The sequence below is a fragment of the Pan paniscus genome, chromosome 12, assembly GCF_029289425.2.
Source record: "Pan paniscus chromosome 12, NHGRI_mPanPan1-v2.0_pri, whole genome shotgun sequence".
NCBI lineage: Eukaryota > Metazoa > Chordata > Mammalia > Primates > Hominidae > Pan > Pan paniscus.
Genome location: NC_073261.2, coordinates 21,429,628 through 21,445,576, shown reverse-complemented (window position 1 = coordinate 21,445,576; position 15,949 = coordinate 21,429,628). Strand labels below are relative to the sequence as shown.

Below are 15,949 nucleotides of genomic sequence, written 5' to 3'. Positions count from 1 at the left end.
AAAAAACCTGAAATATCAAGTGTAGACAGTGGAGATCCCTGGAGCTCTCATGCATTGTTGGTAACAGGATAAATGGGTACAGCTATCTGAGAAAACAGGCCCTGACCTCCCCTTCCCCTTCCCCTTCCCTTTCCCCCCTCCCCTTCCTCTCTTTACTCTTCCTTTATTCCTTCCTTCCTTCCTTCCTTCCTTCCTTCCTTCCTTCCTTCCTTCCTTCCGTCCTTTCTTTCTTCAGGATCTCACAATGTTGTCCAGGCTAATCTGGGCTCAAGCTATCCTCTTGCCTCAGCCTCCCAAGTGACTGGGACTACAGGCATATGGCATCACACCAGGCTGTTGGGCCTTTTCTGATTAAAGTTGAGTGTATACATTCTTCATGACCCAAAAATTCTACTCCTGGGTAACAATTCTATTAGAGTAATATCTAACAAATATATACATATGTATACCAAAACATGGACAGGAATATGCATAGCAGCATTATTTAGAAAAGCCCCAAACTGAAATAATCCAAATACTCACTGGCAGTTGAATGCATAAACTGTGGCGAAAATGGAATAGTCATAGCAACCAAAATGAACGGGTATGTGAAATGTTATCAATAATTCTCACAAAGACAATTTTGAGCCAAAGAAGCCAGACAGAATAATACTTAATTCCTTTTATAAAAAGTGAAAATGAAAAGATGAAAGGAATCCATGCTTTCAGAAGTCTGGGGCTGGGCGCAGTGGCTCATGCCGGTAATCCCAGCCTTTTGGGAGGCTAAGGCAGGCAGATCACAAGGTCATGAGTTTAAGACCAGCCTGGACAATACGGTGAAACCCCGTCTCTACTAAAAATACAAAAAAAAAAAAAAAAAAAGTTAGCTGGGTGTGATGGTGGGCACCTCTAATCCCAGCTACTTGGGAGGATGAGGCAGGAGAATTGCTTGAACCTGGGAGGCGGAGGTTGCAGTGAGCTGAGATGGTGCCACTGCACTCCAGCCTGGGCAGCAGAGAAAGATTCTATCTCAAAAAAAAAAAAAAAAAAGTCTGGACAGCGATACTTAGGGGAAGAAGGAGGGAATCATGATTAGGAGAACTTTTGCTTTGTCGAGGACAGAAGGGAAGCTTTTGGGATGCAGGTAATGTTCTATTGACCCAAGTGAAGGTTGCACAGATGTATTTATTTTGCAATAATTTTTTTTTAGTTAGTTTTTTTTTTTTTTGAGACAGAGTCTCGCTCTGTCGCCCAGGCTGGAGTGCAGTGGTGCGATCTCGGCTCACTGCCAGCTCCGTCCCCCGGGTTCACACCATTCTGCTGCCTCAGCCTCCCAAGTAGCTGGGACTACAGGTGCCCGCCACCACGCCCGGCTAATTTTTTTGTATTTTTAGTAGACACAGGGTTTCACCGTGTTAGCCAAGATGGTCTCGATCTCCTGACCTCGTGATTCGCCTGCCTCCACCTCCCAAAGTGCTGGGATTACAGGTGTGAGCCACTGTGCCTGGCCTTTTTTTTGTTTTTTTGTTTTTGTTTGTTCGTTTTTTTTTTGAGACGGAGTCTCTATTGCCCAGGCTGGAATGCAAGGGAGACATCTTGGCTCACTGCAACCTCCACCTCCTGGGTTCAAGTGATTCCCTTGCCTCAGCCTCCTGAGTAGCTGGGGTTACAGGCATCTGCCACCATGCCAGGCTAATTTTTGTATTTTTAGTAGAGACGGGGTTTTGCCATGTTTTGGCCAGGCTGGTCTCAAACTCCTGACCTCAGGTGACCCACCTGCCTTGGCCTCCAAAGTGCTGGGATTACAGGCATGAGCCACTGCACCCGGCCTTTTTTAGGTATTTATTATTTATTTATGACAAATATTCCACATCCATGATTCTCTTCAGTCAAAAGTTCTTTAATACAATCCGTCGGTCTTGGTCAATTGGAGAATGCAGTCATGTGACTTACCCATCCTGCGAATGGCCCTGCAGATAGCATAGGTTTTAAACTGGTGGTTAAACCTGCCTGCTACCTTGTCAACTTTGGACCCGTTCATCTGGATGGATTTGTGGTCCTTGGCATCGATGATGCAGTTGCTATTGGACCATTTCCATGGCATGTACAGGCCTATGAACTCACCAGTGTCATTCTGCATCTCAAAGCCGCACCTGCTGCTGCCACACTGTGCGTGAGCAGAGAAAGCCATTTTGTGATAATTATTGCATTTGCAATTTTAATTTGTTCCCAAGCTGGTAGTATATACGTATGCTGTACTTCCATAAAAGTTTTTTGATAATAAGGTTAAAATTAAAATTTTAAAGTAGAATTGTGATATCTCATTTTGGTATAATTATTCTTTCTATGTGTGGGTAAGCATTGAGAGTTGTTTTTTTTTTTTTTTTTTTTTGAGATGGAGTTTTGCTCTTGTTGCCCAGGCTGGAGTGCAATAGCATGATCTCGGCTCACTGCAACCTCTGCCTCCCGGGTTCAAGCAATTCTCATGTCTCAGCTTCCCAAGTAGCTGGGATTACAGGCATCTGCCACCACATCCAGCTAATTTTTGTGGTTTTAGTAGAGGCGGGGTTTCACCATGTTGACCAGGCTGGTCTTGAACTCCTGACCTCAGGTGATCTGCCTGCCTCAGCTTTCCAAAGTGCTAGGATTACAGGTGTGAGCCAGTGTGCCTGGTCTGCATTGAGAGATTTTTATTTATTTATTTATTTTTGAGACGGAGTCTCACTCTGTCACCCAGGCTGGAGTGCAATGGCGTGGTCTCAGCTCACTGCAATCTCTGCCTCCTGAGTTCAAGCTATTCTTCTGCCTCACCCTCCTTAGTAGCTGGGACTACAGGCACGTGCCTCCACACCTGGCTAATTTTTGTATTTTTATTTTTTAATTTAATTAATTAATTAATTAATTAATTAATTTGAGACTGAGTCTCACACTGTCGCCCAGGCTGGAGTGCAGTGGCACGATCTCAGCTCACTGCAACCTCCACCTCCCGTCCACGGCCAGCTAATTTTTTTGTATTTTTAGTAGAGACAGGGTTTCATTATGTTGATCAGGCTGGTCTCAAACTCCTGACCTCGTGATCTACCTGCCTCGGCCTCCCAAAGTGCTGGGACTACAGGCGTGAGCCACTGCACCCGGCCGAGAGATTTTTATAAGGATCTTTGCTAAATATTCATAAAGGTTTTTTCTGGATGGTAACATTTAAGGTGAGTTAAAATTCATATTACTGTTTGAATATCTTTTTTCTTTCTTTCTTTTTTGAGATGGAGTCTCACTCTGTCTCCCAGGCTGGAGTGCAATGGCGCAATCTCGGCTCATTGCAACCTCTGCCTCTCGGGTTCAAGCGATTCTCTTGCCTCAGCCTCCCGAGTAGCTGGGACTGCAGGCGCCCGCCACCATGCCTGGCTAATTTTTGTATTTTTTTTTTCAGTAGAGATGGGGTTTCGCCATATTGGCCAGGTTGGTCTTGAACTTCTGACCTTGTGATCTGCCCGCCTCGGCCTCCCAAAGTGCTGGGATTACAGGCGTGAGCCACCACGCCCGGCCTATTATTTGAATTTCTATAATGTATGCATCATTTCTACAGAAATCGAGCGATGACATTTTGCTACAAAGTAAAAAGACCTTGTTCAATGGCAAGGATGGGTGAAAACCAAGAGGGCATTAGAAGAGGAATAAATGTAATTAGGACTGCCCAGCAACAGGGCGGAGCAGTGTGCTTTACAAAGGAGTGATCCTCTGGCTTTGGAAGTATCCCGGCAGAAGAGGATGAAGGGCTGTCTCTGCAGAGATTTCACCCTGTGCCTCCAGCCCTGATTCCATGCGTCTGATGCCATGACTGTGCTACAGTTGGCTACTGTTCAGCGACATTTGGGAGGCATTGGTCTCATTAGAGCCTTTTGCTCAAAGCCAACTGGAGGAGGGGTTATTTCGGGAAATGATTCCTAGACACGTCTGTTCTCTTTGCTGATGTGTGGATTCTTGTTAGCCTCAAACACAGAGGCTGTTCCCTTTAATTTGGGTGTTCTATCATGCTTTGTGGCCTATCCCCATTATTCCTTGAGCACTTTTTACTTTCTGGTACAAGATGCTCCAAGCTTATATTTTCTGTGCTTCAGGCCTGGAGTCAGCCATTTTTCTTAGAAAACCTGATTTCTTTTGAGGAGAGAATAATATCTAAAAACCAAGGTCTTGGGTGCTCGCTGTGATAGGTGAGTGTATGGCTGCAGGTGTTTTCATTGCTCACAGGCTTCCTCAGTGAACAGAGCAGGGCAATACATGGGTATACATAAACACGCATACCTGCATGCATACATTCATCTATATTTCCATATTAAAATATGTTGAAAACCATGGGTTCTCACCAATATTTTCAATTCTAATCCATTTTCACAGTTTTTATTCTAGTTGTTCCCTTTAGTACAGTTGATCCTTAATGCAGGGACTAGGGGCACTATCTCCACAGCTGATAATCCACATAAAATTTTGTAGCCACTTCCTGTTGCTGTTGCAGTGAGCTCAAGTGTCATATCACCTAAAGTGCTATGTGATGTGTATCCAGGGTCTATGCTACCTGCTTTATAGGGATTATCTCATTTTGGAAATACTTCCATTCAAAACGGGTTTAACTAAAAGTATTTTGATATTTGAAGCTGCAGTTGGCTGAAAAACCCATTTATATAGAAAAACTAATTCACTACGACGGATTCGGTTAAATGATGACTTTTATGTACTCTGTCTTCTTACTCTCTCCATAATTGTGTGTGTGTGTGTAAGTATATATGTATATAAAGGAAAACTTCTTTTATATATAAATATTCTATATATATGATACAAATATGTTCTCTATATTTTTTAATATGTAATTGACCTTTTAACAACTTGGGGGTTAAGAGTGGCAACTGCCACTCTGACCCACCCCCTGCACGGTTGAAAATTCACATATAACTTTTGAATCCCCAAAAACTTAACTACTGCTAACCTACTGTTGACCGGAAGCCTTGATAACATAAACAATTGACTAACACATATTTTTGTTGTTGTTGTTGTTGTTGTTTTGAGATTGTGTCTCGCTCTGTTGCCCAGGCTGCAGTGCAATGGTGCAGTCTCGGCTCACTGCAACCTCTGCCTCACAGGTTCAAGAGATTCTCCTGCCTCAGCCTCCCAAGTAGCTGGGACTACAGATGTCTGCCACCACGCCTGGGTAATTTTTTTTATTTTTAGTAGAGACGGGGTTTCACCATGTTGGCCAGGCTGGTCTCGATCTCCTGACCTCAAGTGATCCACCTGCCTCGGCCTTCCAGAGTGCTGGAATTACAGGCGTGAGCCACCGTGCCTGGCCCAATTAACACATATTTTGTATATTGTGAGTATTATATACTGTGTTCTTACAATAAAGTAAACTAGAGAAGAGCAAATGATATTAAGAAAATCATAAGGAAGAGAAAATATATTTACTAGTCATTAAATGGAAGTGGATCATGATAAAGGTCTTCCTCCTCATTGTCTTCATGTTGAGTAGGTTGAGGAGGAGGAGGAATGTATATATACACAAGCTAGACAGCTGAGGCTAATTCTTCTTCTGAACCAGTCTCTGTCAATTCCGCATTCCCCATTCTCTTTAGTCTTGCAGTTGGTTTATGTCTTGTATATACTTCAAGGGCCACTGGAGCCGAGCCTCCTTGGGGTCACCTTCCTCAACTGCCCTGGTTCCTAGTCTTCCCCTTCTCTGAGCTCCTGGAGCTCTCTATTCCTTTGCAGTTCATTCAGTACACATCAGTGCAACCTGGTTTTGCCATTCATCATTTCATGTGTATAGAGGCAGCCACTGATGCTAGTGCCAAATCCTTTGAACGATCAGCACTAAGTGCTCCGAATCCCTCCCAGCACCTGGGATGCTTGCTACTGTTGAAGATAATTACTCAAGTCACTGTATGTCATTCATTCTTCCATCCTCTGAGAGCTGCAATTTTCTCATCTGCATAACAGAGATTATATCATCTACCTCATGGGTGGTGTTTTAGCCACTAACGAGAATAAGTTGTGAAAAAAGTTTTTTAATTTCAGCATCGCTGTATCAATGTTATTTATTTGTGATGCGTTTTAAACAGGACTCAATGTACTCAAATGTGGTTTTCACACAGCTTTTTGGGAACATTCCTCCAGTGGATGGTTAGGAGGGAATCTGTCCAGCTTAGGCCTTGGGCAGCACCCCACCTGCTGCCACTGGACTTGTAGAACTAACACTCCAGACAGCCCTTTCTGGGTACACTTGCTTGATTGTCTGACTCAAGCTGGGGTACTCAGATTTTCTCCCTTAAATTTAGGATTGAATTACTGAAATGTTAGTTATTCTTTGCTGTAGGTGGAATGTTTGTGTCTTCCCAAAATACATATGTTGAAACCAAATCCCCAATGTGATGGTATTAGGAGGTGGGACATTTGGGAGATGATTAGGTCATGAGGGTGGAGCCCTCATGAATGGGATTAGTTTCTTTACAAAAGAGACCTCAGACAGCTCCCTTGTCCTGTCTGCCTTGAGGACACTGTGAGAAGATGGTTGTCTATCTATCAGGAGCTGTCTATGAACCTCACAGGACACCAGATCAGCTGGCACCTGGATTTTGGACTTCCAGTCTCCAGAGTCATGAGAAATACATTTGTGTTTGTTTCTGAGCCGCCCAGTCTGTGGTATTCTGGTATAGCAGCCTGAATGGACTAAAAACTTCTCTATTAGGTGCTTGAAGTGGAAAGCAATGTAAACTTTAAGCCATCTTTGGACAAATCTATACCGTAGTAGAGACAGCAGCTTTGAGAGAGTGAGAGTGAGGTGGATGTTAAATGAACAGCTGGGAGAAGACCCTTCCATAACCCTGTAGAGACGGAGATAACATCCTCAGTCCCAACTTTCTGTTTCTGGTTCTCTTGCTTTGCAGGAGCCCCAGCAGTTCATCCTGCTACTAGATTCCAGCAGATGCTATTATTCTATGTGTTACCAAAATTTTGCCTAAGCTATTTTGCGTATTTTCTACATATATATGTATTTTTTAACCAGAAGAGCCTCAATGAAGGCAACCGATAATGTTAGGTGCACCTGTTCTGTATTTTCTGATCAAGCCAGTTATTCTAAACTTGAAAACAATAATAAATTTCAGAGCAGTAGTGTAAGACTATTTTATGAGACAAATACCTTTTTATTACCAAAATGCCCTAAAGGACCAAAAAAAAAAAAAAAGTGTCACAGTATGTTTTCCCAGAAATTTCTTTTCTGAGTTTGAAATGTCAAGGGAGTGTATTTTGTTTTTCAAAACATACTTCTGCATTTTATAAGCACTAGGGATTAGTGCTTATAAAATACAGCAATGCAAGCCTTTTCCAAGAAGTGGCTGGGGCCTGGGGCAAGTCACACTCTGCTTTTCCATGTCAAAGTCCAAAATCTGCTTTTAGTTTTCATGCTCTTGACCTTTCTATAATCCTTGCCACTATCTATTAATTGCTTTCATTCATTTACTTATTCATTCATTCATTTATTCATTCATTCATATGGGCTACCCTCACATGAAAATCTTTTCATTAAAACCAAAGGTCATTTTTTCCATTACCAGACTTTTTTCTTCCTTTTTATATTGACCCATAATATTGTACATATTTATTGAGCACCTGTGATATTTTGATACATGCATATAATATGTAATTATACATGCATATACTATGTAATGTGTAACGACCAAATCAGGATCTTCATCATGTCAATCATTTATCAAATGTATTGTGAATATTTCACATTTTCTCTTGTAGCTATTTTGAAATGTACAATAAATTATTGTTAACCATAGTCACATTAAAGTGATTATAGTTGTAGTAAATTAGTTCTATTATTCTACCAAACAATATAACTTATTTTTCTATCTAAATGTGTGTATCTTTTAACCAACCTGTCTTTGTCCCCACTCCCCCACCTCCCCAGCCTCTGGTAACCACCATTCCACTGTCTACCTCCATGAGACCCGCTGTTTTAGTGCCCATCTATGAATGAAAACATGTGATATTTGTCTTTCTGTGCCTGGCTTATTTCACTTAACATAATGCCAAATGGTCTTTTTATCTCAATGGATTCTCCTTTGCTGAATTCTTAAATGTAGGTTTTCTTTCTTTTTTTTAATTCTCTTTTTCTCCCTGGTCCTCTCCTAGGAGAAGAGGGAACAAATCACATTGTTCCCATGCTCAGGAATTTTAAAATGACTCATTGTAGCCTACAAGTAGAAATCTAAACTGTTTACCATGGAATTCAAGGCCCCTCAAGGTCTTCAGCATGGGGTTTTCTACTTTCCAACCACATTTTCTACTCCACATACCCTCTGCCCCTCCACGTTGGGTTGCGTGCCTGCCCGGAGCCTGCCCCTGTTGTCATTTCACACCTTCTCTTGTCCTCTCTTGTCTTCCTGGATTGGCTTTCCCCTTCTCTTTGCTCGTGACAATACTCTGGGAAACCTGGTCCTCTCTGTTGGATTGAATGGTACTCCTTGTGGCCTTCCCCAATTCCATGCTTGCACTACAAACGTGGTCTTTGTTTCTTTCTGCCTCATATTAGAGCTGCTTGTCACTGCCACCTTCCTTGTTAGGTTGTTAGTTCTTACTTGGGAAAAGGGGTACCTCTTATTTTTATCCTCCCCTCATCTGCCCATTGCTTTGTAAGTAACAGGTGTTCAATACACAGTTACTGAATGTTGAGGATGTTGAGTGTAGTGGTTAAGAGAACTGGACCCTGAAATCAGACTACGAAGGATTGAAAGCCAGCTCTATTCTGCACTCAGTGTGCGATCTCAAAAGCTATGCATCTGTGAGATGAGAAGAATAATAAATCAATAACTGATGACCTAGGCTGTTGGGGGATTAAATGAGATAATAGAAGATGTGGTACAGCGCCTGACACATAAACAATGCTCTGTGTTTGCTCTTATTATAAATTAACCTAAGTGCTTAGAGCGTCCTTAAAAACTAAGTTCCGGCCGGGCGTGGTGGCTCATGCCTGTAATCCCAACACTTTTGGAGGCTGAGGCCAGCGGATCATGAGGTCAGGAGATTGAGAACAGCCTGGCCAACATGGTGAAACCCCGTCTCTACTAAAAATACAAAAAAAAAAAAAAAAAAAAATTAGCGGGGCATGGTGGTACGCACCTGTAGTCCTGGCTACTCGTGAGGCTGAGGCAGGGGAATCGCTTGAACCCGGGAGGTGGAGATTGGGAGGCAAAGATTGCAGTGAGCCGAAATCGCGCCACTGCACTCCAGCTTGGTGACAAAGCGAGACTCCATCTAAAACAAAAGCCAAAACAAAAACGAAAACAAAAACAAAAACCAAACCAAACCAAACCAAAGCAAACAACAAACAAAAGAGCAAAAAAACCACTAAGTCACAAAGTATTTGTCCCCAGGGGAGTTTACATAGAGGCGAAGGGTATTTTCTATTTCTTTTACCTTGGAGAGGGCTTGGGTGCTTATAGACTGATTTCCACCTGTCATATATGCAGTTTTATTTTTTCAGGATCTGTCTATACCAGCTATTTCTGTCCTGCTCATTTCCTCCTTGAGTCAGAGCCCATCCATTATTAGTTACAGACGTTCTTAAACTTGAATGAGCAGCAGGATTCCTTGAGGGGGCGAGGACCTCTAAAGCACAGATGGCTGGGTCCTGCCCCGGAGTTCCTGACTCTATAGGTCCGGGCGGGCACTTGAGAATTTGCATTTTGAACAGGTTCCCAATGATACTGGTGCTGCTGATCCAGCGACCCCACTTTGAGAACCACTGCACTCTCAGGACCCAGCTCCCCAAACCAACAGCCTTTTTTGTAGTCTTTTAGGGTAGAGTACCCAGTAGAGGAAAGGTCAGCAGATCCTTCGATCCCCAGACTTGACTAAATGATTCTGTTTGTAATTTGTAGGTTTTTAACTTGCCAATCTCTAAACTTCTTTAAATTATTCAAGTTGACATCTCAGGTGGAAATATTTCAACGTCACATTAGACAGGTGCTGAGTTGAGGATTCTCAGGTTACCATCCTCATTAGCTTGATGCCTGATGTTGCCTCTGTCGGCCAGGTTAGCATAGCCAAAGGTGTGTCCTCCTGGTGTAGATGTTGGCTGTCCCTACTAGAGTGTGGTCCTTGCTTGGTCACTGATGTCAGCTCCTCTGCCAGGAAGGAGCTGTCTCTTTTGCCAGGCAGATTGGCAGGAGAGATGGAACATGAGTCAGGAGAGGCTGGAAGCACAACCCTGCACTCTATAAAAAACACGCTCCCAGCTGGGCGTGGTGGCTCACGCCTGTAATCCCAGCACTTTGGGAGGCCAAGCCTGGCAGATCACGAGGTCAGGAGATTGAGACCATTAGGGCTATCACGGTGAAACTCCGTCTCTACTAAAAATACAAAAAATTAGCCAGGTGTGGTGGCGGGCGCCTGTAGTCCCAGCTACTCGGGAGGCTGAGGCAGGAGAATGGCGTGAACCCGGGAGGTGGATCTTGCAGTGAGCCGAGATCGTGCCACTGCACTCCAGCCTGGGCGACAGAGCAAGACTCTGTCTCAAAAAAAAAAAACCACGCTCCCAGAGATCGCGCCATTGTATTCCAGCCTGGGTGACACAGTGAGACCCCATCTCAAAAAAAAATAAAAATAAAAATAAAAATAAAACATTCCCTCTGGGATGGACACAGCACCCTGAACATTGCCAGCCTTTTGGTATACAGGTGCCTGCCTTTTGGGGTACAGGACTTCTTAAACCTGAGATTATTTTCATAGTATGTGCATGGGGTGTGAGAGGGAGCTGGGAGCAGACATTAGCTTGTTTAATCATCACAACAACCTCTGTGAAAGTATTTACTACTGTCTTCATTGCATAGATGAGGAAACTGGGGCCTGTTGAGAAGATGTTCACTTACATCTCCAGGATCTCACAGTATGTTAGTGTCGGCCCGTGTGTGAGTCTGTTCTCACATTGCTACAAAGAAACACCTGAGACTGAGTAATTTATAACAAAAAAAGGAGGTTTCATTGGCTCACAATTCTGCAGGCTGCACAGGAAGCTCAGATTCTGGGGATGTCTCAGGAAACCTACAATCATGATGGAAGGTGAAGGGGGAGCAGGCACGTCACATGGCGAAAGCGGGAACGAGACAGAGAGAGTGAGATGCCACAGTTTTAAACAGCAAGATCTTGCAAGAGGTCACTATCACGAAGACAACACTCAGGGGATGGTGCTAAGTCATTCATGAGAAATCCACTCCCACGGTCCAATCACCTCCTACCAGGCCCCACATCCAATATTGGGGATTATAACTCAACGTGAGATTTGGGTGGGAACATACTTCCAAACTGTATCAGCTGGGTTATAATTATAACTAAGTGGGCCCCAGCTAATGGGTGATGGAGCTACAGAAGTAATAGCCTTGTGTCTTTATGGCCGAGGCTCTGTATCAGACAGCTTGTGGCTTCCTTCATTCATTTATACATTTATTAAGTACCTACTATATGCACGTCATCATGTAAAGCATTCTGGGAAACAAGAACATGAATCAGCCAAAAATATTACCTTAAGAAATTAGTCTAGTTTTTTTCAAACAAAACATCTTGCATATTTATTACTAAACCGACCTATTAATGGAGAACCATAAAACAAGAAAAGTCAATATTTTCTCCATAAAACATGTCCAACTATTCATAGTAGTGACTTTTTCAGTTTGATATGGTGAGAACGTAGTGACCTCAATGCAGTGTAAATATATGAACCACCACATATGTGATTCCATATAACTCAGCTTGGTTCTTTCCCAATGTCTCCTCTTGGAGTTAAACCCGATTTTATTACCAGTTTTCATTTAAACCCATTAATGATGAATTCCAGTTAGCAATGAATCATAACATGACAGAATGGAAATATTGGCTATCACTCTTATTTGATAGACGAACAAAGAATAAGGAAGTAACGAGGTTGGAGTAATGGCAAATCCAGGATTTAGTATAGCATAATGCTCCTACCATCATTAAATTTCATTACAAAGGGTCATAATTGAGAAATTCTAGTAAAAACAGGTGTAAGGTAAGATGATTTTGGATGTAAATAATCCCAAATCAATTGACGTAAAACAAGGGACACTGAGCGTCAAAAGTCCCTGGACATCCAGAGAAAGGGCATGGCTCAGTAGTGGCTCTGTGATTTGGTCAGGTGCCAGGTTCCTATGTCCTCTCCCTGTGCACCCCTTAGATTGGGCTTCGTCCCAAGGTTGCTTCCCAGCCAGGATTCAAGATGACAACAAGTGACAACAAGTAACAACAAACATCACATCCGGATGTGACAAGGTCTGGTTGGGAAGAGGAGCTGTTTTCCCCTGTGGCCCTTTCCATGAGCAGGGAAAACTTTTCCAAGAAGTTCCACAGCAGACGCTCCCTCAAGGCTCAGCTGGCCACTCCTAAACCACATCCTGATAAGGGCTTCCCAGGTTTGGTTTAGATCAATCATAATTTTCCTGAGTCTCAGAGCAAAACTGGGGCTCTGACAACATGAAAGGGGCAAGAGGCTGTTGCAGGCAATAAATGTGCCTACCTGAGTGTCATAAAATGTAGGCTGCCCCAAAGAGGTATATTGTAAAATGACATGTACAGTAAATGGCCCTGAGGGTAAGCCCTTTGTGCATTTCTCACTTTGAATGAAAATAGCAAGTGAAGTATATTGCCTTTCTTTGCCTTGTAAATCACTATGACAGGCATGTACAATCTTCTGCATGTAGCTGACAGTAGGCTTTCACTGATCCATTTAAATATATGCCCACCAATTTGTTGGAATTCATTTCTGTTCAAATGAAAATTTAAAAGATGTTGGCTGGGCGCAGTGGCTCACACCTGTAATCCCAGCACTTTGGGAGGCTGAGGAGGGTGGATCACGAGGTCAGGAGATGGAGACCATCCTCACTAACACAGTGAAACTCCATCTCTACTAAAAATACAAAACATTAGCTGGGCCTGGTGGTGGGCGCCTGTAGTCCCAGCTACTCTGGAGGCTGAGGTAGGAGAATGGCGTGAACCCGGGAGGCGGAGCTTGCAGTGAGCCAAGATTGTGCCACTGCACTCCGGCCTGGGTGACAGAGCGAGACTCCGTCTCAAAAAAAAAAAAAATTTAAAAGATGTTAACAGGATCTGTGGTCATATTTTCAGTAATTGTGTCAAAACCTATTTCTCTCAGGTGGATTTTCAACATGGGGGATTGTATGAACTCTGGGAATTATATATGTGATAATATGATTCAGTAGAAGGTGCAATGTCCCCACATTCAAACCACAACAGTACCTATATGGTTAAAAAAAAAGCACTAGTCTGTGGCCGCATTGCTTGTGGTTAATGTGGCATCATCGTTCCTATCCCATCTGAGTTTGGGGATCATTTCCCTACTTGGGTTAGAACTGGCCAGTGAGAAAACTCATGAGATTTGGAAGGTAAAATGCATCAGAGGCCATCACCCTTGGGAAGTGGTAAGGGCCAAACATGTAGGTTCTCAGATCTTTTCAAAAGCTCCAACTCTATGGACACAACAGTTGTGCCACCCTTTCCAGGAAGCTTTGTAGATGTAGTGGAACTCCATTGCCCACTGCTGTCGACTACTCTGAGTTTTGGTGGCAGCTTTCCCGGCATCCCCTCCTGCTGTTCTTGCAGTAGGCATGAAGACCTCAATTCTGTCTTAAATCCTTCACACACAGAATGCAGACAGTGGCTACTGCTTTCCGCATCAAACCCTGACAGGTCAGAGCCTCTTGCATTTCTCTTTTCAAATCCATCCCTCAGTATGTGGGGTGGGGGTGGTGGTCAGGGGTTGGAGGGTAAGGGGAGTTGGGTGGGGGAGGCACACACACACACACGCACACAGACACACATTTCGTTAACTCAACTTCCTTTCCCAGAGTTAATTACTATTCAGAGTTTGGTGTGTATCATTCCATTTATAAACACACAAATATCCTGCATACATAGTATTTAACAAAAATAACACAAATGAGATGGTACAATATGTATCATTTAGCAGTGTTTTTTACTTTTATAGATCTTAAATTTATTTTTATGACATAGACATTGTCTTTATTATTTTTAAGAATTTCATAGTATTCTTTTATATGGCCATAATACAATTTGTTTAACCATTCTCATGCTGATTAGCAGGTAGGTTGTTTCCAGTATTTTGCTACCATTAATAGTGCTGCAATGAACATGGTTGTAAGGTTATCTATGTGTTTGTGGGGAGTGAATATCAAGATTTCGCAGGTGTGTGTGTGTGTGCGTGTGTGTGTGAGACAGAGAAACACAGTCTATTTCAATGATCTTCTAGTAGGCTTTATAATTCAGAATATTTCTAGTCTCAGTGCTTCATATGGAGAAAAAACTGGAGTCTTTCATTGCAGTCTCTGTAATGAATTAAATCAACTGTTGAATTAAAATATAAAACCTTGCTGTTTATCTCGTTCTGTAACCATCATTTTTGTTGTTGATATTTATGTTAGAGTAGGCTGATAGCTAGACATGAGCAGTAGCGGGAGGAAGCCTCACACCTGAGGGACCACCCAAAGCGTGCATGCTAATAACATCGCTAATGCTGGAGTGGGCCAGCAATTAGTCAGATGTGGGGGGGAAAGGAGGGGAGATACCTACGCAGAAAGGAATGCCCCCAAACACCCTGTAATCATTCACTCTGCAGTTAGCCTGTCGGAATGTATCTAGCTGCATACTGATAAGAATGGAAAAAGGACAAAGGGGAAATATCTAAGACACAGCCCAGTGCAATAAGTACAGGTTTGACCTCCATAGACCTTCCTGGGGTGGTGGTCACGAGCAAGGCCACTGTTAGGAAGGATTCATAGCCAACACCAGCTCGCGCATAAGCATCAACTGATGGTAAGGGGGCATCCACAGACCAGGGCAGGGAACTAGGCTGGGAGAAAAGGCTGAGACCTAAGACATGGTCAGGCACAGTGGCTCACTCCTGTAATTCCAGCACTTTTGGGAGGCCAAGGCAGGTGGATCACGAGGTCAGGAGATCAAGACCATTCTGGCCAACATGGTAACACCTCGTCTCTACTAAAACACAAAAAAATTAGCCGGGCGTGTGCCTGTAGTCCCAGCTACTTGGGAGGCTGAGGCAGGGGAATCACTTGAACCTGGGAGGCGGAGGTTGCTATGAGCCGAGATCATGCCACTGCACTCCAGTCTAGTGACAGCAAGACTCCGTCTCAAAAAGAAAAAAAAAGACAGAAGCAGGAACTTAAGTTTTAAACAGTCCCTCTTAATAAAAACCACAACGCAGGGCTCTTGGGACTGTTTCCAGCCTTGTCAGCCTGCTTCTCTCTTGCAGTGTTCTTTTATTTCCTTAATAAGCCTTTTGCTTACTTGACTAACTGGTCTCTTGGCCAAATTCTTTCCTCTGAGAAGGCTAAGAACTGAGGACCCCACACTTCCTGATAACATATAGCTTAAATCAAGATAATTATTGTAAGAGGAGGATTGAAGCATTATGTTGTTATTTATCCCAGAAATTCCAATCCTAGTTTTGTACCCTAGAGAAATGTTCACACATATGCTGAAAGAACTGTATCAAAGAAGGTTTATTTCAACATTGTTTATAAGAGCTTAAAATGTGGAAACAAGCTAAATGTCTCAGCAAGATGATTAATTGCTGTTTATTCATATAATGTAATATTACAAATCAGTGGAAATAATGAGCCAAAGCCAGACATTAAAAATACAGATAAATTTCAACTATATGTTGAATTTAAAAGAGAAAATTGCAAAGGAATACTATACATTGTATATGAATATGGAGAAATGTACCAAGGACAGACAATGCCAAATGCCAAATGCCAACGAGCTGGGAGTGGGAGCCTTGGGGAGGGGCAGGAGCAGGAGGGAATGCATTTGGACGGAGGCAGGTAAGTGGGGCCTTCCACGT

The 15,949-nt window shown here is 43.0% G+C and overlaps 1 protein-coding gene across 1 annotated transcript; it reads right to left on the bottom strand.

Moving 5' to 3' along the window:
• Nucleotides 1-506: 506 nt before the first annotated feature.
• Nucleotides 507-4,020, bottom strand: LOC100970388 (small ribosomal subunit protein eS21-like). The gene has a single exon (XM_055108375.1). It carries the CDS (start codon nucleotides 2,168-2,170, stop codon nucleotides 1,880-1,882), a length of 291 nt encoding a protein of 96 aa, XP_054964350.1. The 5' UTR covers nucleotides 2,171-4,020; the 3' UTR covers nucleotides 507-1,879.
• Between the last annotated feature and the right edge of the window lie 11,929 nt (nucleotides 4,021-15,949).

Excerpts from the sequence above, each read along its gene's own strand:
- LOC100970388 (XM_055108375.1), bottom strand. The coding sequence starts at position 2,170 with ATGGCTTTCTCTGCTCACGCACAGTGTGGCAGCAGCAGGTGCGGCTTT.